The 25,866-nt window shown below is 45.1% G+C and overlaps 2 protein-coding genes across 2 annotated transcripts in view; one reads left to right on the top strand and one right to left on the bottom strand.

Moving 5' to 3' along the window:
• Positions 1–359, bottom strand: part of WWP2 (WW domain containing E3 ubiquitin protein ligase 2) — a 151,249-nt gene extending 150,890 nt beyond the window's left edge. Inside the window, exon 1 of the mRNA XM_023245698.2 lies at positions 260–359. The gene's annotated coding sequence lies outside the window, so the exon portion shown is untranslated. The remainder of the gene's footprint in view (positions 1–259) is intronic.
• Positions 360–4,599: 4,240 nt separating this feature from the next.
• NOB1 (NIN1 (RPN12) binding protein 1 homolog) lies at positions 4,600–14,041 on the top strand. Its single transcript, XM_003998201.6, has 9 exons — positions 4,600–4,760; positions 4,882–5,014; positions 6,223–6,353; positions 8,023–8,094; positions 8,292–8,438; positions 8,531–8,734; positions 9,278–9,375; positions 12,336–12,480; positions 13,282–14,041. Exons 1-9 carry the CDS (start codon positions 4,698–4,700, stop codon positions 13,549–13,551), a joined length of 1,263 nt encoding a protein of 420 aa, XP_003998250.2. The 5' UTR covers positions 4,600–4,697; the 3' UTR covers positions 13,552–14,041.
• Positions 14,042–25,866: the final 11,825 nt, after the last annotated feature.

The raw sequence follows: 25,866 nt of genomic DNA, 5'->3' as shown, positions 1-25,866 counted from the left end.
GCCGCCTCCGCGTCCACTTCTAAGAACCCCCGCGCGCGGCCCGCCGTGCGCCCACCCCGCTCGGGCGGGAGCCGGGACACCCCTCCTCGGAGGCCGGAACCGCCGCGCCAGGCCCCTCCCACAGGAAGCCGCCGCCCCCCGGCGCCCGGGCTGCACCGCCCCGGCCCACCACGCGCGGCCCGCCGCCCGCCGCCCACCCCGCGCCCCCGGCCCGCCCGCGCGCCGAGCTCCCCGCGCCCATCGCGCCGGCGCTCCCTACCTGCCGCGGCCACAGAAGCGGCGCCCAACTCCGCTCCCACTTCCGCCTTCCACCGCCCGCACTCGGGCCGGGTCACGTGACCGCGCGCGGTCACCTGACCCGGAAGAGGCTGGCCAGAGCTGCAGGTGTGGGCAACCTAGGCAGGGCCTGGGTACATTTGTCCCGGAGTCGGCCTTCTTATCATTACTGTGTTGGAAAGTGGAAGGGCTTTCCACTCTCTAGCTGATCCTGGAGCAAGCAAATAAGTTGAAGGCTCACTGTGTGCCAGGCGCTTCATTCACTCCCGTCAACCTCGGAGGCGGGTCTATCGTTAGTTCCATTTTACAGGTGAGAGGAGGCCAATCAAGTCAAATATTTACTGAGCTCCTTAAGGTTATGCAGTAAATACAGACGCCCAGTTAAATTTGAATTTCAGATAAACTGCTATGCAATATATAGATATCCCCTAAATACTCCACGGGACATATTTATACTAAAAAAGCAAAAAAGTATTTGTTGTTTATCTGAAAATTTTAGTTGGGCATTTTGTATTTTTACTTGTTGTATCTGGCAACCCTATGCCTACCAGGTACCAGGCACCATTCTGGACTCTAGAAACACAGAAGTAGTCTTTATGGAGCATCTATTTTTGTGACATAAAGCAAAGGTAGGAAAGCTTCAAAAACCCCAGGCTGGGTCCATAAAGTGCCTCGCCACACCAAACCAGCCCCCGTTTCCTTAATCTACAAAGCAGATAGAATGTTATTAATTATAAAGAACATTTCAAATCAACAGTCTGTACTAACGAAGCCTCTAATTCTTCACTTTTAATCACTATTTATTTAAAATTAATACTATTTGGAGTGCCTGGGTGGCTCAGTCAGTTAAGTGTCTGACTCTTGATTTCAGTTCAGGTTATGATCTTAGAGTTTCGTGAGTTCCAGCCCCACATCAGGCAGCACAGAGCCCACTTGAGATTCTCTCTCTCTCTCCCTTGCTCTCTGCCCCTCCCTCATTCACTGTCTCTGTCTCTCTCAAAGTGTATAAATAAACTTAAAAAAAAACTTTAAATAAATAAATGAAATACTAATCACATAATTAGCCTTAAGCACTGCAAACTATCCTGTTATTTTGGAGTTTTTGAGTTTAGATGGATCCTATTATGCATGCAAATTAAATTCGTTGAGTACTTAGTCTCTACTGTTCCTATTCCCATTCCAAATCCAGGAGATGGCATTTCAAGGAGATACAGGCCTCTCTTGTAGAGACACAGGTTCTAAAGGTGCGATGATGAGAGAATTGGAAAGCAGGGGGCTGACACTCTCCAGGGGCCGAAGCATTGGTCCCCTGGCTCAAGCCTCTTTTATTTTTGCAAATTGTCTTATAACAGCAAGCACATACAACGTAGTATTTGACATCCTGACAGGTCCTACACCTGCAGTGTATTCCATACCAGGTCATGAGTACATCTGGTGCCAGACAAAACATTCTTATCCCGGGCCTGGCCCCTGTATGGTGTCCTTCTGGAGAGAACGAGCAGTCCCGGCCACCTTCTGTCCTGGTAATGAAACTGCTTTCAGTTTCTTGGTGCTCTCTCTCTTTCCTTCAAGACATTCTTAGGGTGCCTCCGGCTTCTTGTTCTCCAACACTCTCATCCTATCTTGAGCCCTACATTAATTCCTATTAAAACTATTTAAAACTTCTCTAGTTCCACTGAAGGGAGTTATACTAATTGTATTCCAGAGGAATTGGGAAAGGATTCCTTGACTTGGTGGTATTTGAGTAGATGTTCACTAAAAGATAGCAAAGACCAGGCAAGCATGCTCACAATTGTGCATTAAAGGAGTGAAACCTGGGGCGCCTGGGTGGCTCAGTCGGTTGGGCGTCCGACTTCGGCTCAGGTCATGACCTCGCACTCCATGAGTTCAAGCCCCGCTTCAGGCTCTGGGCTGACAGCTCAGAGCCTGGAACCTGTTTTGGATTCTGTGTCTCCCTCTCTCTCTGACCGTCCTCTGCTCATGCTCTGTCTCTCTCTGTCTCAAAAATAAATAAGTTTTAAAAAAAATTTTTTTAATTAAATAAAGGAGTACAACCTAATGAGTGTATGGTGATCTATGGGGCCCTACATGATCCCTCCTCACCTCATCTCCAATTACTCTTCCCCTCGGTACTCTGCTTCACCCATTCTGGCTTGGGGCTTTAGGACTGGATTTTCCCTTTGCCCGGAAAGCTCTTTCCCCAGGTAGTCAGATGGCTGACCCCTTCATCTCTCATCAAATGTTTGCTCAACTATCACAGTGAAGCCTTTCCTGATCACCCTATTTAAATATGCAACCCATCTCTCACTCCCCCTCCTACCAGCCTCCTTCCTGCTTTATTTTTTTCTTCATATTTCTCCATACTTATCACTATCTGACATATATGAATATATGCATATGTGTGTATGTACCATGTTTCCTACTACAAGAATTGTGAAGATAGGAGCCATATCCCAGCTCCTAAAGCAGTGCTCGGCCCACAGAAGGTCTCTTTAAGTAAACTGCTGAATGAATAGATTTCATCAACATTTATTGAGCTGTTGAACACATTGCTGTAGATCCTATAGTATAGGAGATTTTTTTGAAAAGACATACAATAAATTCTGAAATGTTTTCATAAAAGTGTCCCTCAAAAGTTACAAACTGAATTGAAATGGTCATTTGAGGAAAAAGACCCCAAAACACAGTCCCTGACTTCCAACCTACATTAAAAAGACACACAATTAATTACAGTGCAAAGGAGGAATAATAACTGCTTATGGAGCAACAGAACTAAAATGTCCTGAAGTGTAAGGGTGCCCGGGTGGCTCCGTTAGTTAAGCAGCCGACTTTGGCTCAGGTCACGATTTCTCGCCTGGTGGGTTCAAGCCCTGTGTCGGGCTCTGTGCTGACAGCTCAGAGCCTGGAGCCTGCTTTGGATGCTGTGTCTCCCTCCCACTCTGCTGCTCCCCTACTTGTACTCTGTCACTCTCTCTTTCTCTCAAAAAATGAATAAACATTAAAAAAATTAAAAAATAAAAAATAAAATGTCTTAAGTGTGATCAGAAAGAAAAGCTCAAATCTGTCCTTGGGTAAAAATCTGATTTGAGTGATCAGAGACTGCTTTATAGAGGGGTCCACTGACCTGCTTCTTAGAGACTAAGTAAGTAATGATTGGTCAGCACAATTTTCTGGAAGAAGACAAAACATGAGCAAAGACAGAGACAAAAAGTCTGTGAGACACTGCCAAGAGTGTTCAAAGGAACTCTAGGATACTAAAGTATCACCAAAGTCAGGGAAGGAGAGACAATTCAGAAAAAGATGGTCAGCGATGTCAAATTCTGCAGAGAAACAGAAAGCTGAGAAATAAAACCAAACTTTTTTTATGAACATTAGAAACAGCCTTCCACCATGTCATTGCAGGCAGGGCAAGTAGGACAAAAGCCACTGGCTCTGGAGACTGAAGAGAACTTATGGTAAGAAAAATTGAGACAGATGTTTGGGGAAAGAAAGAGGATTTGGGCACCTGCGGAAGGGGACCTCCAGGGCACTGAAGGATTTTCGGAGGTAGGATGGATAAATTATAAAAAAGGAATAAGATTTAAGACTTGACAGAGAAAGCTTAGAATAAATCAATGTCGCTGAAGATGAATGACAGAAAACCCACTTCAACATTCTGCCAAAATTCTCCAGCATGAATTTACAACAGGCCAGATATCCTAATTATGCAATCTTCGATTTAAAAAGGAATTTAGAAGTCATCTAATACTCCTTTCAGTTCCGTCCAGCAAGGAATTTTTCGCTAGTAAATTACATGTCTTACTTAGGGAAGTGGGCAAGGACAGCAAAGACCCCTCTAATGAAGCAGGGGTAGGTAAGTAGCAGTCAGTAGAGCATAATGGATAAGAAAGTGGCTCAGGGTCGGTTTGTCCAGGTGTCCTTTTTGTTGTGGTGGTAGTTTTTCGTCCGTTTGTTTTTTGGTAAGTAGCCTCCACGCTCAGATCCCTGAGATTGAGAGTCAGCCCCGGGTGTTACCAAATACTAGACGTGTTAGGTGGGCCTAGCTGTAAAATAGTACCTATCTCTTAGGCTTGTTGTAATCATTAAATAATCTGTAGTTTATCTGTATTGACTTACTTGTAACAACGAGACTATATACAAGTTTTCCATTTAAGAGTAAAGGAGGCGCTAAAGGGTGGACGCAGAAACCTATCTCCTGGGTGGGGGTGGGGTCTCTCGAAGTTTGACCCCGCCCACACCTGGCTGGGCCGCTGGCGACGTCGCGCCTGCGTGCGGGTAGCCTTGAGCCCAGGGTGTTCCTATGCGGCAGCCAGGAGGCGCCGCTAAATCATAACCGCTCCCCCGGGCTCCCAGAGGCCCTGACGGATGTAGGGGTGGAGCAGGCTCCGTGCGCAGGCGCGCTGAGGCCGCCTTCGGTCAAAATGGCGCCCGTGGAGCACGTTGTGGCCGACGCCGGGGCCTTCCTTCGCGACGCGGCTCTGCAGGTACGGGGAGATACAGAGGAGACGAAGGGGTTTGGGGCTGGCGGCCCCTAAAGTAGTGCGGGAACCCGGGCGACGCGTTGCCTGGTGTGGACGCGTGCGAGCTGGGCCTGTCTCTCCGCAGGACATCGGGAAGAACATCTACACTATTCGGGATGTGGTGAACGAGATTCGGGACAAGGCCACGCGCAGGCGGCTCGCCGTCTTGCCCTACGAGCTGCGTTTCAAGGAGCCCTTCCCGGAATACGTGCGGTTGGGTGAGTGCCTCTGCCCCGCTGTTGATAGCGAAGCTGGGTCCCACCCTACAGTCTGGACCGACTCAGGTGCCAGTTGAGCTCTGGCTGTTTTATCAGCATTTGATTCAGAAATTGCACTTTTGGGGGGATTATGGGGGGAGAGCGGTTCTCTGGGTCAAGAGTCAGTCAGGCCTTGCCAGTTTCTAGCTATATACCTCTTGGTATCACTCAGACTGTCTAGGCCTCAGTTGCTTGCCCTGTAAAATGGGGAAAATAATAGCACCAACCTCAGAGGGTGCTGGGAGCATTCAGTGAGGAATATGTCACTTCGTATCTGACACTTTGTAAACATTCAAATTTGTTTGGATTAAAAAATCAGAATTTTTTCTAACATTCATTTTTGGGAGAGCGCACGTGGGGGAGGGGCAGAGAGAGGGAGCCACGGAATCTGAAACAGGCTTCAGGCTCTGAACTGTTAGCACAGAGACTGTGCGGGCTGGGGCTCCAACTCCCCAATCGCGAGATCATGACCTGAGCCAAAGTCTCAGGCTTAAGGACTGAGCCACCCAGACGCCCCCCAAAATAGGAATCCTTATAAGTTACTTTGTCTGAGGAAGTACTTCATAGGATTTCGCTTAAGAATGAAATGAAAAGCTTTTAGCACAGTGCCTCTTACATGGTAGGTACCCAGTAAATTTTAGCTGCTGTTAATACCTGCTTCTTAGGAAACATGAGCAGTATTGTTATAAAGCAGAGTTGTCAGAAAGCAATCCAATAATTTTGTGTCCTCATAGACCACAACAGTTGTTGATTGAATTAATTTTTCATCCCATTTTGGAATCTGAATGCCTGCTCTATGAATCTGGATTGTTATACTTAGAATCAAAGAATTTTTGAGCTGAGAGTGAAGAGGTCCTCCCTTCCAACATAATAAAGTTTAGAGAGGGAACTCATCATTTACAAACATTATGCTTTCAGTGACTTTGTATTAACTTTGTTCTCCTGTCCTTCATCTGCATGAGGTTAAGGATGTCACAGTAAATCTAACTGGCATGAATTTTAGTGATAGAGAACACATGTCTCAACAATGAGTAGAATAAGACAAGAAAATGGATGAAAGTACTAACAGGGTTTCCTTGGGATGCTGATTCTGAGTTCTTACTTTCAGTATTGTTATTCAAGGTCATATGGCTTGTTGCTTCTAATGCAAGGTGGGACTCTCTTTACAGTGACTGAGTTTTCAAAGAAAACCGGAGACTATCCCAGCCTTTCTGCCACAGATATCCAAGTGCTGGCACTCACCTATCAGTTAGAAGCAGAATTTGTTGGGGTGTCTCACCTAAAACAAGAACCAGAAAAGGTAAATCAGAAGGATTATTGGTTTTATTCCTTTTATTTTAAATTTTATTCTGGAAACTATCCCATATAACAGAAGTAGAGGGAATAGTATGGTGGACCCAGTGTCCCCATCAGTTGTCTCTGCACTTAACCAAGTCATGATCTATCAGATTTCATTTCTACTGACCCCCAGGCCTGAGTATTTTGAACTCAGACATTGTATTTATCAATAGACATTTCACGGTGTGTCTTTAAAGATAAATATAAAGTGTGTCTATTTAAAAACACAGAAACAAAAAAACCCTACAAAATCCTTACACCTACACGAAATTAATAGTGTTTACATTTCCCAATTATTTTATAATTTTTTTTCAAAGTTTGTTTGGCTTAGGATCCAAATAAGATTCCTATATTACAGTTAGCAAATCTATCTCAGTCTCTTTTACCTGTAGTTTTTAGCGAGGGATGGTTAAATTTGAAAAATGCATAAATAGAGTGAAAATCAACTGTATTCTTGCTGTTGTTTTAAATAGATTTCTTTCCAGAAGCAAGAAAGAACTAGTGTGCTTGCCTTTTTTTCTTTCTTTTTTTTTTTTTTTTTTTTTTAAAAGCTCTTGCCACCTTCAAATTCTAGGTTCCTGTTGTGCTTTTAGGGACTTACTTGCATTGGTTAAGGTTGAAGAGACTAATGGATTTGTGCCTGGGCCCTATTTGCTCTTCCCAGACCAGAAGATTTTAGAAGCTAAATAATACTATAATAATTAATTTCATGTAGTGTTGACTACGAATTGTTTTTTTGTTTTTTAATTTTTAAGGAAACTCTCTTCCCAACGTGGGGCTCAAACTCACGACCCTGATATCAAGAGTCACATGCTCCACCAACTGAGCCAGCAGGCACCCCTAAGAATTTCTTGGTATTCTGTGCCTAAAATCATCAGAGCTGCTTTGAACTCCTATTACTGTACTAGTTAGAACTGCCATCACTTGTTTTCAACCAGGTTTAGAGTCCTCTAATCCAAAGTCTAAAAATGATGTGTAAAACAGATTTGTGTGTGTCACCAGGGTGTTTGGGGAAGATGGGGGTGAAGGGAATAGTTTTACATAAAGCTTGACTTTGTAACTGAGCACAGTGTGATGTGTTAGCTGGGTTTCCGTGTGGCATCCATCAATTCATGATTCATAAAAATTGTTCTTTTCCTGCAACCTTCAGCAGGAGTTAGATTTTTTTTTTTTTTTTTTTAAAGTAAGCTCTGTGCCCAATGTGGGGCTTGAACTCACAGCCCTGAGATCAAATCTCATGCTCTGCTGACTGAGCCAGCCAGGTGCCCCAAGAGTTACATATTTTGTATCAGAAGCTTTAAAACCGTGTATCTTTAAAAAAGTAAAACAGTATATTTTGACCCAGCAATTCTACTTAGGCATTTCTCATAAGTATATAACTAAAGATACATGCAAGTTTTTTTTAAATAATGGTGTTCATTACAGCTCTTTTTATAAGGATAAAAAAGAAATGTTCTAAAGTGATTATTTGGTACTAGTGGGATCGCTGAATAATTATTTTGTTTTCCAATTTTTCAATAATTATGGGGAAAAATATTTTGTTCTGTTTATTTTACCTTCTCTTCCATGTTGAATTTTCAAACTGTATTTCTCTGCTTAGAGCTGTCACTTACTTTCTTTTCTTTTTAAAGGTTAAAGTGAGCTCATCGAGTCAGCACCCAGAAACTCCTCTACACATTTCTGGTTTCCATCTGCCCTCAAAGGTGATTCCTTAGACAGGCCACCTTCTCGTGCCCTCCTCTACATGTCCTATCTCCACAAATCGTTTACAGTGAGCCAGACTTCCCTAGACTAATATCCTGGTTTGTCCGGCCCTGCCTTATCTGACTTGAGTCATCTGTCATTTCATCTGTAAACTTCTCAGTTTTCAGGTTTTAACATTATTACTCTTTAACCTCAGCCTAAACCCCCACGAGAAACACTCCAACATGGACACACAGCCCAACATGGACACACAGCCGGTGAGCCTGAGAACCTGGAATTCACTTCCTTCATGTTCTGGAGAAACCCTTTGCCTAATATCGATCATGAACTGCAGGAGCTCCTGGTAAGACCCCGATTTATGATCTCTGATGACAACCTGCCAACTCCTCCCTGCTGCTCCCGTGAACTGGGAATTTGTGAATTCTTCTGTTTTAGATTGACAAAGGTGATGATGTTCCGAGTGAGGAGGACGAGGAGGAAGTGAATGGATTTGAAGAAAGGAAACACGAGGACAGTGATGACGATGGGGGTGGATGGATAACTCCCAGCAACATCAAGCAGATCCAGCGGGAGTTGGAGCAGTGTGCTGTCCCCAAGGACGTGCGGGTCGGCTGTGTCACTACAGACTTTGCCATGCAGGTGGGTGGATGGGCGTTGGCTGGCCCTAGGCTTTACTGCATAACCTGATTTGGGCAGGGGTCTCTGGAGGTTCGGGGACATGTACACATCTAGTCTGTAATGCTTCTTTTCCTGGTTCTAGAAACGTTACCTGTGCTCTTTAATTATTTAGTTTTGTTTGGAGGCTAGAGAATCAATAGAACAACAAAGTTTTTTTAGTGTTTACTATTCATGATATGTTGATGGCTCTCTTCCAGTATGTTAAATATTACACATTCAGTTAGGTACTTGGAAAAAGAGATTTCCAGCTATGAAAAGAGGGTATATTTGCCTTTGACAAGATAAATGCCTCTGTTAAGAGCGATTGCTAATGAGGGGCCATTGACGTACAAGAGAAATCTAAATCTTTGTCCTAGTTTATATGTCTTGAGAGGCATTCTAAGCTTGCTTTTCCTTAGCAAAAGCCCTTTGTGAGCCAAACCAGACTGTAACTGTAATTATACACAAGTTAAAAGAAAATTTGGCTTTGCAGAGTTGAGTGCTGCTCTAACTTGTTGGTTGCAGAACGTCCTGCTTCAGATGGGGCTGCACGTGCTGGCGGTGAACGGCATGCTGGTCCGCGAGGCCCGGAGCTACATCTTACGCTGCCATGGCTGTTTCAAGTACGTGCTGAGAACCTGGACCCACTGCCTGAACTCTCTTCTTCCTGCCCTTTTTTTTTCTTTTTTTCTAACATTTGAGACAGAGGACACGCACACAGGTGTGTACCTACGTGAGTGGGGGCGGGGCGGAGAGAGAGACTTCCAGGCAGGCTCCAGGTTCAGTGCTGACTTTGCGCTCCGTCGCACAGCCGCAAGATCATGACCTGAGCTGAAATGAAGGGTCGGATACTTAACCTACTAAGCCATCCAAGCACCCCTCTTCCTGTCCTTTCTACTGATTTTCTGAAGGACACCCTTGTGTATAGGTTTTTCCTCTACCTTGTCATTCCTATGTGGGCTTGGTTCAGTCTCCATCAGAGCACCCATGGGACAGAGGGCACCTGTGACCTCCCATTTTAATATCTTAGTCGTAGGATTAAGGGTGTGGATTCTGGAGCAAAGAGCTCTCCTTTTATAATAAGTACTAAAATGTTTATGGATGGAATGATGTTTGGGATTTGCCTTAAAATAATGCACAAGTGGAAGAGTGGCTGGGGGTAGAATGGGACAGGATGGCCATGAACTGATAGTTGTTGAGGCTGGGTGAGGGGTACATGGGGGGGAGGGTCATTGTACTTTTTGGTCTACTTTAGATATTCTGTTTTTAAAAAGGGAATAGATTAAGATTATACAGGTTCAGATCCAGGTTTTGTCTCGCACTAGCTTTGTAAAAGTTGATGCTTCAGATTCTTACATAACATTGAAAAAGCTGATTGTCGGGGCGCCTGGGTGGCGCAGTCGGTTAAGCCTCCGACTTCAGCCAGGTCACGATCTCGCGGTCCGTGAGTTCGAGCCCCGCGTCGGGCTCTGGGCTGATGGCTCAGAGCCTGGAGCCTGTTTCCGATTCTGTGTCTCCCTCTCTCTCTGCCCCTCCCCCGTTCATGCTCTGTCTCTCTCTGTCCCAAAAATAAATAAACGTTGAAAAAAAAAAATTTAAAAAAAAGAAAAAGAAAAAGCTGATTGTCATGTAAGAGTGTGGTGTCTAGAACGTATGAGGAAGTCCACTCAGTCACTCGGGTGAGCTGTTAGTTCACTGGCCATGCTCTTCTCTCCATTTCTTTTCTGGCTCTTGATTTGGCTCTTGGGGGTGGTGGGGTGGCCAGTGTTCTCTCTCAGGATCCCAGAGACCTGGTTGGAGTGGAAGAGACTGTACTGCAGCCTTGCTGGAGAAGTGTGGCCCTGGGATCTTACACTGTGGTTTCTTACAGCCCTTTCATAGATTCACTTAGATTTGGTGGCCTTCACCTGCTGGAGCCCTTCAGTGCTGAGGCCTGCATGGAAGGTTTCTGAAGCAGCCGGTGTCTCATTGGGTCCCTAGTGCTGTTCCGCTGAGAGTAAAGTCACCTGGAGAGACCCTTGCTCGCCTGCAGGCTTCAAAACTCATGGCTTAGGGGCCCTGCCCCGCCACCGCTGTGTGTAGGCTTGCCTATGGCTTGGTGAGCTACTCCTCAAAGCTGCTTGTGTGTTCTTCTGAGTCTTTAGTTTGAAGACGTACCAGGCTCAGGACCGTGTAAAGCTCTTTGCTTCATGAAACCTTATTTCCCCCTTTGCCCTTTGTTACAAAACCCCATGTTCCTGCAGGTGAATTCTTAGCAGCTTTTAGAAATGTTCTCCATTCTTGTGAGATTAGCCCCAGTGACTGGATAGTTTCTTACTCAGAATAATTAGTTCCCAGCACCTGTTGAGAGGTACTTGGTTTACTCTCGGAGACTTGCAGGTAAGGGATTCGGCGTCTCAGGAGAGTCACACCGTTTGTCTCCTGACCTTGGGGAACTGAAGGGGAATTCCTCAAGGACAGGTACGAGCACTGCCATCTGGTCCTTGAGAGCATCAGCTTCTCTTGCCAAGGTCCCCTGTTGGGGCCTGAGTGGATAGGGGAGAGGCAGGGCCTCAGGGTCTGCCATCCACACCTAACCAACTGTAGCAGCTTTCCAGGGTTTCCTGTGGAATTCATTAATACGTCCTTGGCACCTCTGGAGCCACTTCCTGGCTTAAGACCCAGGCTAACACTTCGGGGCAAGGTACAAAGAGCTGTGGCAACTCACCCCTTTACAAAGTACGCTGATGTGGGGGTGCCTGGGTGCTTCAGTCTGCTGAGCATCTGACTTCATCTCAGGTCATGGTCTCATGGTTCATGGCTTCAAGCCCCACGTCCGGCTTTGCACTGTTAGTGTGGAGCCTGCTTTGGATTCTCTGTCTCCTTTTCTGCCCCTATTGCATGCATTCTCTCTCTCAGAAATAAACATTAAAAAATAGGAGCCTGGGTGGCTCAGTCCCAAGGATCCAGCTCTTGGTTTGGGATCAGGTCCTGATCTCACAGGTCCATGTGTTCAAGCCCCACATCAGGCTCCATGTTCACCGTGCAGGGCCTGCTTGGGATTCCCTTTCTCTGCCCCCTCCCCCAACTCACATGCTCTCTCTCTCTCTCTCTACATAAACTTAAACAAACAAACCTAAGTGTGGTGATATTAAGAGCACTGATTGTGAAGCCAGGTTCCCTGGGCTTACTATCTGCCACTTACTAGCTCTGACCTTGAGCAAGCTCCTTATCTTGCTTCAGTTTCCCCATCTATAAAATGGAGAGAATGTCAACTTCATAGGAGTGTTGTGAAGTTCAACTTGTAGAATAACGCCTGGCAGTTGAGTAAGACTTCAGTATTAATGTAAAAACATAAAAACATTCTGCTCCCTTTCCGTGTTTACTCACTTGCTGCGTGTGTCCTTTCATTCCCTTTTCCTCGGGTCGTGCAGCAGCAGCAGGAGGCCAAGCGGCCGTGGGCTGTGGCGTGTAGGGTGCTGCTCAGCTTTGCCCCATGCTTTTTGTTTCCTCCTCCTCTGACCCCCGTGACTCACCTTGTGCTCTGGGGAAGGGGTTTGCTGCTTGTGGCTTCAGCACGCAGCCTTTCCTTTTATGTCTTCAGGACGACGTCTGACATGAGCCGAGTGTTCTGTTCACATTGTGGAAACAAGACCCTGAAGAAGGTGTCTGTGACCGTCAGCGACGATGGAACCCTGCATATGCACTTTTCCCGCAACCCCAAGGTGCTGAATCCTCGGGGCCTCCGGGTGAGTGGCCTGTCTCCTGCTCCCCCAGCAGCAGGGCCTGCGGTTGGAAAACCAAGACCTCTTAAGCACGAGGATCCAAATGAACAGAGAGGACCAAGAAAACCTCAGCATTTCAGTGTCCCAGTTATTCTCTGACCACTTTGTTACTTTTTGGCATAAGATGCTCTGGCCCTTGTCTCACGCTGTCCCTGCTCCGGAGTCAGCCATTTCTCTACGGAACTCTGATTCTTGTTCAAGGATGGTTTTTAGAGACAAAGAGCTGACCGAGCACGGGGCGGGCTCGTTGCGCTAGGGGATCATAGATTTCTCAGCCCACACTGGACAGAGATTGTACGTCTGCATGTGTATATAAAGGTACACATGAGTATTTACTGTTACCTGTCTGTATTATAAAATAAGTTTATAAATTTCAGTTTCAACCCCACAGAGTTCATTCTAGCCCTCCCTCTTATCCTTACACCATTTTGTATAATAATTTATTTGCTCAATCCTAAAATACGGTTTCAGAATTACTAACCCACACCACTAGGAAAGTGATAGCTGCTAACTAGAGTTCTGTGTTTATAGGCAGTTCTTCCTGTCACTAGCGGAGGGTATGTAGTCCAAATACTGCATTGGGTTTTTCCCCCTGGGAGTTGAGGTCCGGGTGAGGTGGCAAGATGCAGGTCATGTGCTTATTAGCACATAGTAGCAGTGAACGGTACACTCCAGAGCTGTCAGTAAACTTGACCTTAACAGGATCAGACGTGTTTGCATATGGTTCCCTGTCCTTCTAATGGCCTTTCCTCTTCTTGTTCACAGTATTCACTTCCCACGCCCAAAGGGGGCAAATATGCCGTCAACCCCCATCTGACCGAGGACCAGCGCTTCCCTCAGCTGAGACTCTCCCGAAAGGCCAGGCAGAAAACCGACGTGTTTGCCCCTGACTACATAGCTGGGGTATCTCCCTTTGCAGAAAATGACATCTCCAGCCGGTCAGCGACCCTGCAGATCCGAGACAGCACCTTGGGAGCCGGGAGGAGACGGTTAAATCCCAATGCTTCCAGAAAGAAGTTTGTGAAGAAGAGGTGAAGTGCAAGTTCCTGGGGCAAACAGGATCGCCGCTGCAGCTGCTGAGGCGCTCGGGTGCCTCATTTCCCTGGCTGTTCAGCTCCAGAACCATCTGGATGCAAACAGCGGGACTGACCTACACAGTGTTGTTTCCTGACCCTCGGGGATGGGTCGGGTCGGGTTTGTGGTGACACTGGGCTGTCCCTTGGCCTGTGAGCATCCGGAGAGCTGGGATTCCTGCTGTGCTGAGGGGAGTTTGATGAAAACACAAGCAACGGTGCCATGGAGCACATCTTCAACTTCCAAAGAAAGGAACTTCCAAGTGAAAGTATTTCTCTAATAAACATGGTTACAAGCTTTGGTGCCTTTGATTAAGTAGGCCAAATGTTTGCTTTTTAGGTAATTTGAAGGCTAACACTTAAGCTATATACCCAGTATCAAACATTTAGATTTATTTTTTTGCAAGAAAATGTACTAAATTTGCTACAATAAAACTAAGAGCTTTCTCTTACTCGGAAACACTGTAGTCATTCAAGAGAACTCAGTACAGTGAGCTGCTAGAAGCTACCACCCACATTCACTTATTTTGCCTTGTTTACTTTTGCTCTTCGAGTACACCGAGTATCTCCCAGGGAAAGGATGTTCTTTTGCATAAATCCAAGAACTTTACCACTGATACATTACTATTACTGATGTGAAACATAACTCACATTTTTCCAATTGTTCCACTGTCCCTATCATTTTTCCCCAGTTGTTGACATTTTTAATACAAACTAGGTTTTAAAATGTCCCTCCATTTGAGTTGGACAGATTGTCTCCTCCTAAATTTGTCTGAGGGGATGCACTTTGGGCAAGAATGTTCCATGAGCAATAGGTACCCAGGGCATCATGCTAAGTCACGTTCACTTTGATTACTTGGTACTGAATATAAGATGTTTTCCAAGTTCTTTATATTGACCGTGTATGTGCAAAGTACTATCTTTAAAAGCTCCTTACTTAGGTTTTTTTCTCGTATGGTTAACTTACCCATTTGGCATATAGTTAAATTGAAATCAAACCAAAAACATTAAAGTTTTTCCCACCCTAATTTTTTTAAATAAGTAAACAGTTCTAAAATAAAAAGGGGCGCCTGGGTGGCTCAGTCAGTTAAGTGTCCAACTTCGGCTCAGGTCATGATCTCACGGTTCATGGGTTCAAGCCCTGTGTCAGGCTCTGTGCTGACAGCTCAGAATCTGGAGCCTGATTTGGATTCTGTCTCCCTTGTTCGCGCTCTCTCAAAAATAAACATTCAGGGGCGCCTGGGTGGCGCAGTCGGTTGAGCGTCCGACTTCGGCCAGGTCACGATCTTGCGGTCCGGGAGTTCGAGCCCCGCGTCAGGCTCTGGGCTGATGGCTCAGAGCCTGGAGCCTGTTTCCGATTCTGTGTCTCCCTCTCTCTCTGCCCCTCCCCCGTTCATGCTCTGTCTCTCTCTGTCCCAAAAATAAATAAACGTTGAAAAAAAAAAATTTAAAAAAAATAAAAATAAAAACATTCAAAAAAAATTTTTTTTTAATAATAAAAGTATACTTCCAGCTAGATGCCATTTTCTCCCCTTCTGTTTCATCTTACTTCATATAGAGCATCAGTTTCATGTGTTCCTAATTTACCCTTGTTTTATTCTGCAAAATAGCAAAATAAGAGCATGTGTTTTACATTTTTTTAAAAAGATTTTAAGTAATCTCTACACCCAACTCAAACTCACAACTCCAAGAATTGCATGCTCTACCAACCAAGACATCCAGGTGCCCCAACGTTTTTCTTACACTACAAATAGTAGGGGGGCCTGGCTACCTCGGTCAGTGAGGCGTGGGACTCGATCTCAAGGTTGTAGGTTTGAGCCTAACCTTGGATGTAGAGATTACTTACAAATAAAATATTAAAAAATTTAAAAGGTAGGGGCGCCTAGGGCTCCTGGGTGGCTCAGTTGGTTAAGCATCTGAGTTCAGCTCAGGTCATGATCTCGTGGTTCATGGGTTCAAGCCCCACATCGCGTTCTGTGCTGACAGCTCAGAGCCCGGAGCCTGCTTCAGATTCTTTATCTCCTTGCTCCTCCCCTCCCCTGCTCACGCTCTATCTCTCTCTGCCTGCCAAAAATAAATGTAAAAAAAAAATTTTTTTTTTTTAAATAAAAGGTAGGGGTGCTTGGGTGGCTCACTCACTTAAGCATCTGACTTCGGCTCGGGTCATGATCTCCTGGTTCGTGAGATGTAGCCCTGTGTCAGGCTCTGTGCTGACTGTGGAGCCTGCTTGGAATTCTCTCTCTCTCTCTCCCTCTCTACCCCCCCCTCAGTCTCTCTCAAAATAAATACACATTTTTAAAAAAGTTAAATTAGTTTACTACTTAAAATTCTTTTTAAGCAGTATAGTAGTATATATATCTTTCCTCACTGGAAATCACTCCATATCAGTTCAAAGAGATCTTCCTTATTTTCATCGGTGGTGAAAAGCTACCATCCGAGGACTTATTTCATGTTACAGGCTGTGTTAAGTACATCATCTATGTATCTATGTTAGTCCATTTAATTGGCAGGACACTTACGAGGTATGGGTGCTGTTATCTCCAGCGGTCCCCATCTACGAGAGGTTATGTGACTTAAAGTCACGTAGCTTCTGAGTGTCCAGGTCAAGGTTTCAGCTTAGCCCATCTACCTTTCTGCAACAAATAGACCAGTGGAGACCATAGGAAACAGGGCGAATACTGGCTCCCTTGCCCTCCATCTGTGTGAAACTGGGTGCAAGCTGATGGGCTGGCTGACACAACAGGAGTCTGGGGGTGCGGGAGGAGAGGTGAGTAGGGGCAAGGGCCTGTAAGAATCCTTTTCTCTTTCTCCTCCTCACACTGTCAAAGTTCCAGAAAAGTAGGGGATGATATAACACCCACGTACCCAATATAGACGGCACTTTTAGTCGACCAACTTGGACAATGGAAACCTGAGTAAGGTAAAAGGGCCCACAGTACCGGCCTGGCTGGATACAAACAGGCCCACGAGATGACCCACCTCAAAATATCCCTAAGCCCTAGCTGACCAATGAGTTATTTACACAGACACAAGTACCAAAAAAGGCAAATTCCTTATGTTCCCTTACCTCCCCACCTTCCCCCTTTAACTACAGCCCCCACCGGGGTCCCTGGGTTGCTCAGTTGGTTAAGCGTCTGACTTGATTTCAGTTCAGGTCATGATCTCGAGGTTTGTGAGATCTAGTCCTGAGCTGGGCTCTGCACTGACAGCATGGAGCCTGCTTGGGATTCTATCTCTCCCTCTCTCTCTGCCCCACGTGTTTACTCGCACACACTCTCTCTTTTTCTATCTCTCTCTCTCAAAATAAATAAATAAGCTTTAAGTCCCTAACCACGGCTTCTGAGCAGACAGTCTCTCATTTGCTGTCCAGCCTGCCTCCCCCTTGCGGTGTATTCAGTTAACTACCTCCTTTGTTCTGCCCTGGGTGAATTCTTTCACCGCCTGCACCCAATCCAGTGGCCCCACATTACCCCCACCCCCAACAGCCAGCCTTGTCAAGTCTTAACTTTTCACTCTATTCCTTCCAATTAAGAAAGAAAACATTTCAGGGGCGCCCGGGTGGCTCAGTCGGTGAAGCATCCAGCTCTTGATTTTGGCTCAGGTCATGGTCTCACAGTTTGTGAGTTCGAGCCCCGAGTCAGGCTCAGTGCTGAGAGTGGGGAGCCTGCTTGAGATTCTCCCTCTCTCCCTCTCTGTCTATCCCTCCCCAGTGCATGCACACGTGTACATATGTGTGTTTGTGTGTGTGTGCTCTCTCAAAATAAAAAATTAATATTTAAAAAAACAAAAAAAAACCATCTCATGTCACAAAAAACTTCTGATTTCTAAGAAAAAAAATTGTTGCAACCATCCAGCAAGATAGAGTATTGTGAGAGGATCTCCAGAGATCTACCGAGGGCCCTGCTAAGTCAACTAAGTATCAATCAGCACATGGTGTGAAGAGCTTCCTGAGGCAAGGGAGAGACTTACCACAAAAGAAGCACAAGAAATAATCTCCGGAGCACCCAAAGATGAGGACTAGCGATCTACTCACCACGCAGAGTGGAAAACTTCATGATCTGTGGGCACTCAGGAGCCAGAAACTTCTCTCTAGAACCAAAGACTGCTCTAGTCCCACTCAACAAAGCAAATCTCAAAAGGATGCTTCTCTTAGTTCAGTGGCCAGAGCCAGTCCTGTGGTCCCACCCAACCAGATAGGACCACGAAATGCCATCCCAATCAGTGTCTGGAAGGTAGGATGCTAGAAATACTTGGTAAATGGCATTAGTTACAACCACAATTTAGAGATGCATACAAATGGCTTTGAAATAAATTTTTGAGTAGGAAAAATATGATTAAAGGGGTTGAAAATGCATGCACAGCAAATTGTTAACCCCAGCAGTTAGGCCCTTAGGACTACAAGTTTTAAAAACTAAAGAACATCTAAATAACTGCTTTCTTTCACCACTGATAGCTTCTCATTTGCAGATGGGAAGGAGTGGCCTCCTAGTCCCCCACAACTGTAACCCAGAACCAGGATGCAGAGTTCATTTTTACTGATTGGGAATGAGCTCTAAGGCAAAGCAAATCTAGCACGGAAAGAATAAGAGCCCCCTAAACAAAAGAAACACAGAAGAGAATTTTTAAAAAGATGCGAGGAACAAAGTGGCCTCTGGAGTCTGCCTCAGGAACACAAGGAAATCAGAAACTCCCCAATGATGGCAACATCATACAAGTAATAGTAGAATAGTCACAGAAGAGACCAACGATCCACATATCCCCAAACTCATTCACTTGAAGCCAGTTCCCCCAGACAACTCATCCGCTTCACTTACATACAGAGAAACCAAACTCATGCTAGAATGGAGTAAATATTGTTAAAAAGCAAAGTTTGGGGGCACCTGCATGGCTCATTTGATGGAGCATGTGACTCTTAATCTTGGGTTATGAGTTCGAGCCCCACAACAGGATTTAAAAAAAAAAAAAAAGGCAAACTACAGGAAGTTTTGTTTATACATATGCCGAAACTGAGCTAGCCTTAATACCAAAGGACACAGGCAGATTCAAGTCCTCTGGCCTACGTGAGACACAAAATGAGAACAAATGGTAAAAAGGTAAATTTTGCATCATAAGGGATGCTAATCTGCCTGTCCCCACCAAACAAACCAACCAACCAACAAACAAAAAAACACCTAAAAGGAATGACCACATAGAAATAAATGGATTGTTTTATATAACCTTTTGCCTAAAAAGTTCACAATTCTAACACACAAGAATTAAATGTGATATTACAATAATCAAACGATAGATATTTGGCTGAAATGATATTACTCGGCTGAAATGAAATCTTTGGAGTTTAAGAGTACAAAGAATGAAACTCCAATCAGATCCTATATTTTATTTGATTTCCAGAATATCAACGTAGGGAATGCTTGTTTATAGAAGTTGTACCTGCTAATCTTGACTGCTAGTTCAGAACATTTGAAACTCGTATTTAACCGAAATCCTACTGGCATCCTTGACTGACACTTTTAATAAGGTGATAAGTTAGAGATAGGAAAACTGAAGGACTACATAAAAATCTGAGTTTTCTTCCTGTCCCTGGTTCTGTTCTTGCCAGGACCTGTGCCCCCACCCCACTTTACATATGCCTCAGAATGTGCTCATGGTAAGGGTCAAGGAGTTCATGATTCCTCTAGAATAGATGACACCTAAGGAAGGGCCAGGTGAGAAGGACCTGAGGAAGCCAGCATATGTGCATTCCAGATCCAGACTCTAGATATCTCAAAGCCAACAAACACCCTCTGGTTCCAAGGAATAAAACCTGGGACCTGGTCCTTTTTTTTTTTTTTTTTTTTTTTTAATGTTTCATTTCTGAGATAGAGACAGAGTATGAGCAGGGGAGGGGCAGAGAGAGAGGGAGACACAGAATCTGAAGCAGGCTCTAAGCTTCAGCTCAGAGCATGATATGGGGCTCAAACTCGTGAACCATGTGATCATGACCTGAGCAGAAGTGGGATGTTTAGCCAACTGAGCCACCCAGGCGCCCCACTGGTCTTTCAATACATTTGTTTTAATGTTCATTTTTGGAGAGAGAGAGAGAGAGAAAGTGCGTGCAAGCAGGGGAGGGGTAGAGAGAGTGGGGGCACAAAGGATCCGAAGCAGGCTCTGCAATGACAGTGGAGAGTCTGATGTGGAGCCCAACTCACAAACCGTGAGATCGTGACCTGAGCTGAAGTTGGACACTCAACCAACAGAACCACCCAGCCTCCTCCCCTGCTCTTTGTTCTACCTGATTCAGTGATGTCGGAGAGGACACGTACACCAGACCACAATCCTCAATAAAAACCCCCAGGCTCCGAACAAACCTGAGACTCATGCTCCTTTCTTTTCTGAGTCTCCCAGATGCTCCGTCTGTATCTGTTCTCTCTACATCTTTAAGCTGTGCTGGCTCACCTTTCATTTCCATCCTGCATGAAGCCAAGGACCCTCTTGGCTGATCCTGTGGGATTCCCTCCGGGTCCCTGGACCCAGCTCACCAGCATCACTCTCTATTACCGTCTTCTTTACTAACAAGATATAGTTAATAGTACGTTGTTAGTGACATTTCCAAAACATCCCCCAGGGAAGCAGTACCCCTGTAATCCACAATCAAGCAGTATATGTGTTAACTCTGGCACATCACGAAGAGTATCCCCAAATTTACTTGTTATTTTTACCCCAGTATGCACAGACAGGGAGTGAGTGGAAATATATGCTGTGTTTAGATCACTGTGTTTGTGTGTTCACATGTATGGAGGTCAATTGTCACAAATGCAACCTTTTTGCCTTATTAAGATATAATTTGCGGGGCGCCTGGGTGGCTCAGTCGGTTGAGCAACCGACTTCGGCTCAGGTCACGATCTCGCGGTCCGTGAGTTCGAGCCCCACGTCAGGCTCTGGGCTGATGGCTCAGAGCCTGGAGCCTGTTTCCGATTCTGTGTCTCCCTCTCTCTCTGCCCCTCCCCCGTTCATGCTCTGTCTCTCTCTGTCTCAAAAATAAATGTTTAAAAAAAATTAAAAAAAATAATTTGCCTTATTTTTTAAAATATGTTAATATTTATTTATTTTCTAGAGACAGAGAGCAAGCAGGGGAGGGGCAGAGAGAGAAGGAGATAGAGAATCTGAATCAGGCTCCAGGCTCTAAGCTGTCAGCACACAGCCTGATGCGGGGTTTGAACTCATGAACTTCAAGATCATGACCTGAGCTGCAGTCGGATGCCCAACTGACTGAGCCATCCAGGTGCCCCTAAGACATTATTGAGACTGTAATTCTGAGATCTATGATGACAAGGAAGTGTGGCGCACATTTCCTAGTAACTGCTCAGATGTCTTAGGAACTAGGTGACATTTGTCTTTCCTCACCCTTCACGAAGCTCATTGCCTGGATCTTGAATGATGTTTAATAAATGCTTGTGGAACTGAATGCTTGGCTCAGACCAGTCTAGACAAAATAAAGAATCAAGAGACAGGGAATGCTTTCCCCTAACTTCTCCTGTAGTTTGCTCTTGCAAATTACAGGTGAGTCCCCTATCCCCGAAGGTGTTTGTGCACAAGCTGAAGAATTACTAATGGGACGTGGGACAAAAAGGATCAAGCACTCAAATTCTGTGATCGGATCCCAGAACTCAGTTTACTGTATCAGATGAAATCTCTTCACAACAAGTGCATGACGCATGTCATCTCAAGAGAAATGTCAGTCTAACCAGAGTTGTCAAAGCCCAACAGAATATGACCTATTTGACACAATATATAACCTGACAGAGTTGTGGCAGAGCACACGGGGACACAGAAGTCCAGCCTAACAGTGCGTGTCCTGTACAACAGTGATCCTGGCAGTGAGACAGGAGAGCAGGAAGGGATGATGTTTACAGGAGAAGAATCATTTCTCCCCTAATACCAAAGACCTGTTCCCTCCAGGGATACTTGGCAGTAGCCACGGGAACCACTGAGGACAACAGATGCCCAGGTGTCCAGAAAGGCCCATGTGGCTCTGAGCTATTGCACAAAGTCCATCATCCACAGCAAGGGGGCTTTGGGGATTTCTTTTGCAAAAAAGGAGGCACCCAAGTGCAGAGGCAGTGCCTTAGCAGGTAACTAATTAGGCTGTTTGTGTTCTTTCATCACGAGGAAAATGAGAGACTCCTGAGGTTTCTCCTACCTCTGCTTTTTATCTCTAGATAATGAAGACCATCACAAAGCTTTCTACAGCTCCAGGGTGCCGGCTGCTCCCTGATGATGTGGCAGAGACCTTGAGGACATGGTTTTCAGTAGACACACAAGCCTCCAGGGACAAGCCTGCTCAGAGAACTGCATGGGAATTGCACAATTCTGAACTGACAGCCAATTAAAGCTGGAGGGACCTTTAAGGCAATGCAGCTGAATCCTATATTGTTTCAGATGCAACCAGGGCTCACCTAGAAGAGTGTATGGGGCTTGAGCTACACTCAAGAATCCTGACTCTGAGTCGGAGCGCCCTGAGCTCAAATTCTGCAAGGCACCACTGAACAGCTGTATGGCCGCAGACACGCCATATTAGCACTTGGTACATTAGTTCCCTTATCTCTTATCCCCAAAACGGGGGTTTTATTCCCTGACATCATACACAAAAATTACTGCAAAGTAGATGACAGATCTAAATAGAAGGGCTAAAATTATAAAACTCACAGAAAAAAAACAAAAACTCATAGGTATAAATCTTCGGTTAGGCAATGATTTCTTAGATAAGACACAAAGAACATGTGCTAAAAGGATCCTAAGTTAGACGTCATCAGAATTAAAAGACACCATTGAGAAAATAAAAAGACAATCCAAACAACGGGAGAACATACTTGCAAATCACGTATCTGATCAGGAACTTGTATAAAGGGACACCTGTCTGCCTCAGTCTGTCTTTTTGATCTCTTTTGATCATGCGACTTTTGATCTCAGGGTGAATTCAAGCCCCACATTGCGTGCAGAGATTACTTTAAAAAAAAAAAAGGAACTTGTATAAAGAACCCTTACAACCCAATAAAAAAGACACCCCAATTTAAAAATGTGCAAACCGGGCGCCTGGGTGGCTCAGTCGGTTGAGCATCCGACTTCTGCTCAGGTCTTGATCTCGTGGTCCTTGAGTTCAAGCCCCACGTCGGGCTCTGTGCCGACAGCGCAGAGCCTGGAGCCTGCTTCAGATTATGTGTCTCCCTCTCTCTCTGCCCCTCCCCCATTCATGCTCTGTCTCTCTCTGTCTCAAAAATAAATAAACGTTAAAAAAAAATAAAAAATAAAAATAAAAATGTGCAAAGCAATTAAACATTTCTCCAAAGAAGATATATAAATGTCCAACAATTATAAGAAAAGATGTTCAGTGTCACTAGTCATTGGGAAAACCTAACTCAAAACCACAATGAGTTACCACTTCACACACACACACACACACACACACACACACACACACACACACACACAGCTACAATGAATGAGACAATACAAATGTTGGTGAGGAGAAATTCTAACACTCACACTTCGCTGGGAGCAGAAGAGTGCAGCCACCTTGGAAAGCACTTTGGCAGTTTCTCATGTGTTAAATATAACATCATCAGCAATCCTTTTGTCTTTTTTCCTTAAAGTTGATTTATTTATTGAGAGGGAGAGGAGAGAGAATCCCAAGCAGGCTCTGTGCCGGGTCCCATGAACCGTGCCGTGCGATCATGACCTGAGGTGAAATCACGAGTTGGAAGCTTAATCAACTGAGCCCCCCAAGCCTCCCTTAACTCTTAAACATATATTAAACACTAGTCCTCTCCTGTCATTTTCCATTCCTAGAAAAAAATGCTTAAAACCATTGTGTGTAATGGTTCCAGGGGCTACTATTACCTTCTAATTATATGCTTTTGCCTGTTTCTTCATTTATCAACTTTACACAGTATCCGTACACTTTGTATTTTAAAATAATAGAAAATCTGGTTTATTTACAGTCAAGGCAAGGACCAGAAGCACTTGCCTCTGGCACAAAATTTAAAATGCCAGAAAACTCAGGAATCAAAAGGTTTCAATACAACGTTTTAGAGGTCAAATTAATGAAAAATGTCTACGATGAAAAAAAATACATTAAAATATTAAAAATAAGACAACAGGCCCCAAATGGAATGGTTTATGCTAAGTTCCTTGCCTCTAAACCTAGACTTAATTCGTTATTTATCCCGGAAATGAAATCTTAAACCAGACAATCAGGAAATGCCATGTTAGCGCTTCTAAGATGATCTGCCTGTTAGAGCCTGAAGGAAAGTCGCCTAACAATAACCAACCCACTTTGTTTTTTATTTAAATTTTAGTTTGTTAATATCCTGTAAAGTATTTGCTTCATATAACTTCCTGGTTCCTGCTCCCTTCTGCCCACAAAAGTCTTTCATTTTATACAGTTCTTCAGAGCTTTTATCTGCTAGCTTGGATGGTGCCCAATTCATGAATAAATCCAGGTGAATAAAGCCAGTAAGTGCTTTAAAGCATCCCCAGCTGAATTTTGTTTTCTGAACTCTTTTTTGGGGGGGGTGGGGGACACCTGCGTGGCTCAGTCAGTTAAGCATCTGACTTTGGCTCAGGTCATGATCTCAAGGTCCATGAGTTCTAGCCCCACATCGGGCTCTGTGCTGGCAGCTTGGAGGCTAGAGCCTGATTTGGATTCTGTGTCTCCCTCTCTCTGATCCTCCTCCATTTGCACTTTGTCTCTCTCTCAAAAGTAAACAAACATTTTTTAAAAATTAAAAAAGTAAACTTTTAAAAAAATGTTTATTCATTTTTAAGAGACAGAGACAGAGCATGAGTTGAGGAGAGGCAGAGAGAGAGGGAGACACAGAACTGGAAACAGGCTTCAGGCTCCACACTGTCAGCAGAGAGCCCTACACGGGGCTCTAACCCACAAACTGCGAGATCATGACCTGAGCCAAAACTGGACACTTAACCAACTGAGCTACCCACGTGCCCCTGAATTTTATAAAAAAAAAAAAAATTTAATGTTTATTTTCTGAGAGAGAGATTGACAGAGTGTGAGCAGGGGAGGGGCAGAGAGAGAGAGGAAGACACAGAATCTGAAGCAGGCTCCAGGCTCCGAGCTGACAGCATAGAGCCCGATGCAGGGCTCGAACCCACAAACCATGAGATCATGACCGTAGCTGAAGTCGGACGCTCAACCGACGGAGCCACCCCGGTGCCCCTGAATTTTGTTTTTTTTGACAGTTTTGGTGGTAGTGGTGGGAACAAAGGGAATCTGCTGACATCTTCAGGAACAAGAAACACAGGTGTTGGTACCTGCCAACTCTGGGAGTCTTCTTTCTTGCCATTTCTGAGGTTCATGACCAAGTTCCTCTTGGATCTGAGTCCCGCTCTCTTTGCCCTGAATTCCTGATCTGAGTGGCTTTCCAGTCCGGGGTTAACAGGCCAGAGAGGCAGTTCTTGCAAAATGCCAGTCCTTAGCTCTTGGGTAGCTCATGGTCCCAGTCCATGGCAGGTCAGCTTGAGCAGGCAGATGATTCCACCCAGAATCTGAGTCCCTAGCCCCAGTGAGTTCAGTCCCTATGTATTGGGGTCTGCTGGTTCAGTCCAGAGTTCCACTCAGGAAGCTGCTGGTGGTGTGTACTTAAGGTCTTCTCTTGGCCAGTCTACAGTACCATCTTTTTCTGGAACTGTGGAGTCCAGAAACTGGTACTGTGGAAAGCAGAGTTTCTGGTTACTGCTGGAGTCCACACTTCCATTTCTGTGGTTCTTGTTGGCTTCTGTTCGTGTACAGATGGGGTAAAAGAATAACAGCTCTGTCGTGGGAACCTTGGAAGCCAAAGCCACAAAATTGTTGGCCATGGGTGGAGCGCTGAAAAGCACCTGGAGTACTCACCCCCTAACTGTAAGAATCCTGTGCTAGGACAAGGCGGTCATGGAATTGGTTGGATTGACACTAGGTCATCCACCAACCTCAAGAAAATTTCCTGGTGACAACACACACTGTAAATGTTTTTTAAAAATATTTATTTGGGGGGGGGGTGGAGACAATGGGTGGGGGAGGGGCAGATAGAAGGAGAGAGAGAATCCTAAGTAGGCTCCACACTGTCCCCACAGAGCCTGACACAGGGCTCGATCTCATGCACAGTGAGACCATGACCTGAGCAGAAATCGAGAGTTGGACGCTTAACCGACTGAGTCACCCAGGTGCCCTACGCTGTAAAACACTTCAAATCCCCAACCCGGAGATAAGTTAAATGATGGATATTTATCAAGCATCTAAATC

Source organism: Felis catus, chromosome E2 (assembly GCF_018350175.1).
Source record: "Felis catus isolate Fca126 chromosome E2, F.catus_Fca126_mat1.0, whole genome shotgun sequence".
NCBI lineage: Eukaryota > Metazoa > Chordata > Mammalia > Carnivora > Felidae > Felis > Felis catus.
Note: the sequence above shows the minus strand (reverse complement) of the source record. Positions and strands in the feature narration are given on the sequence as shown.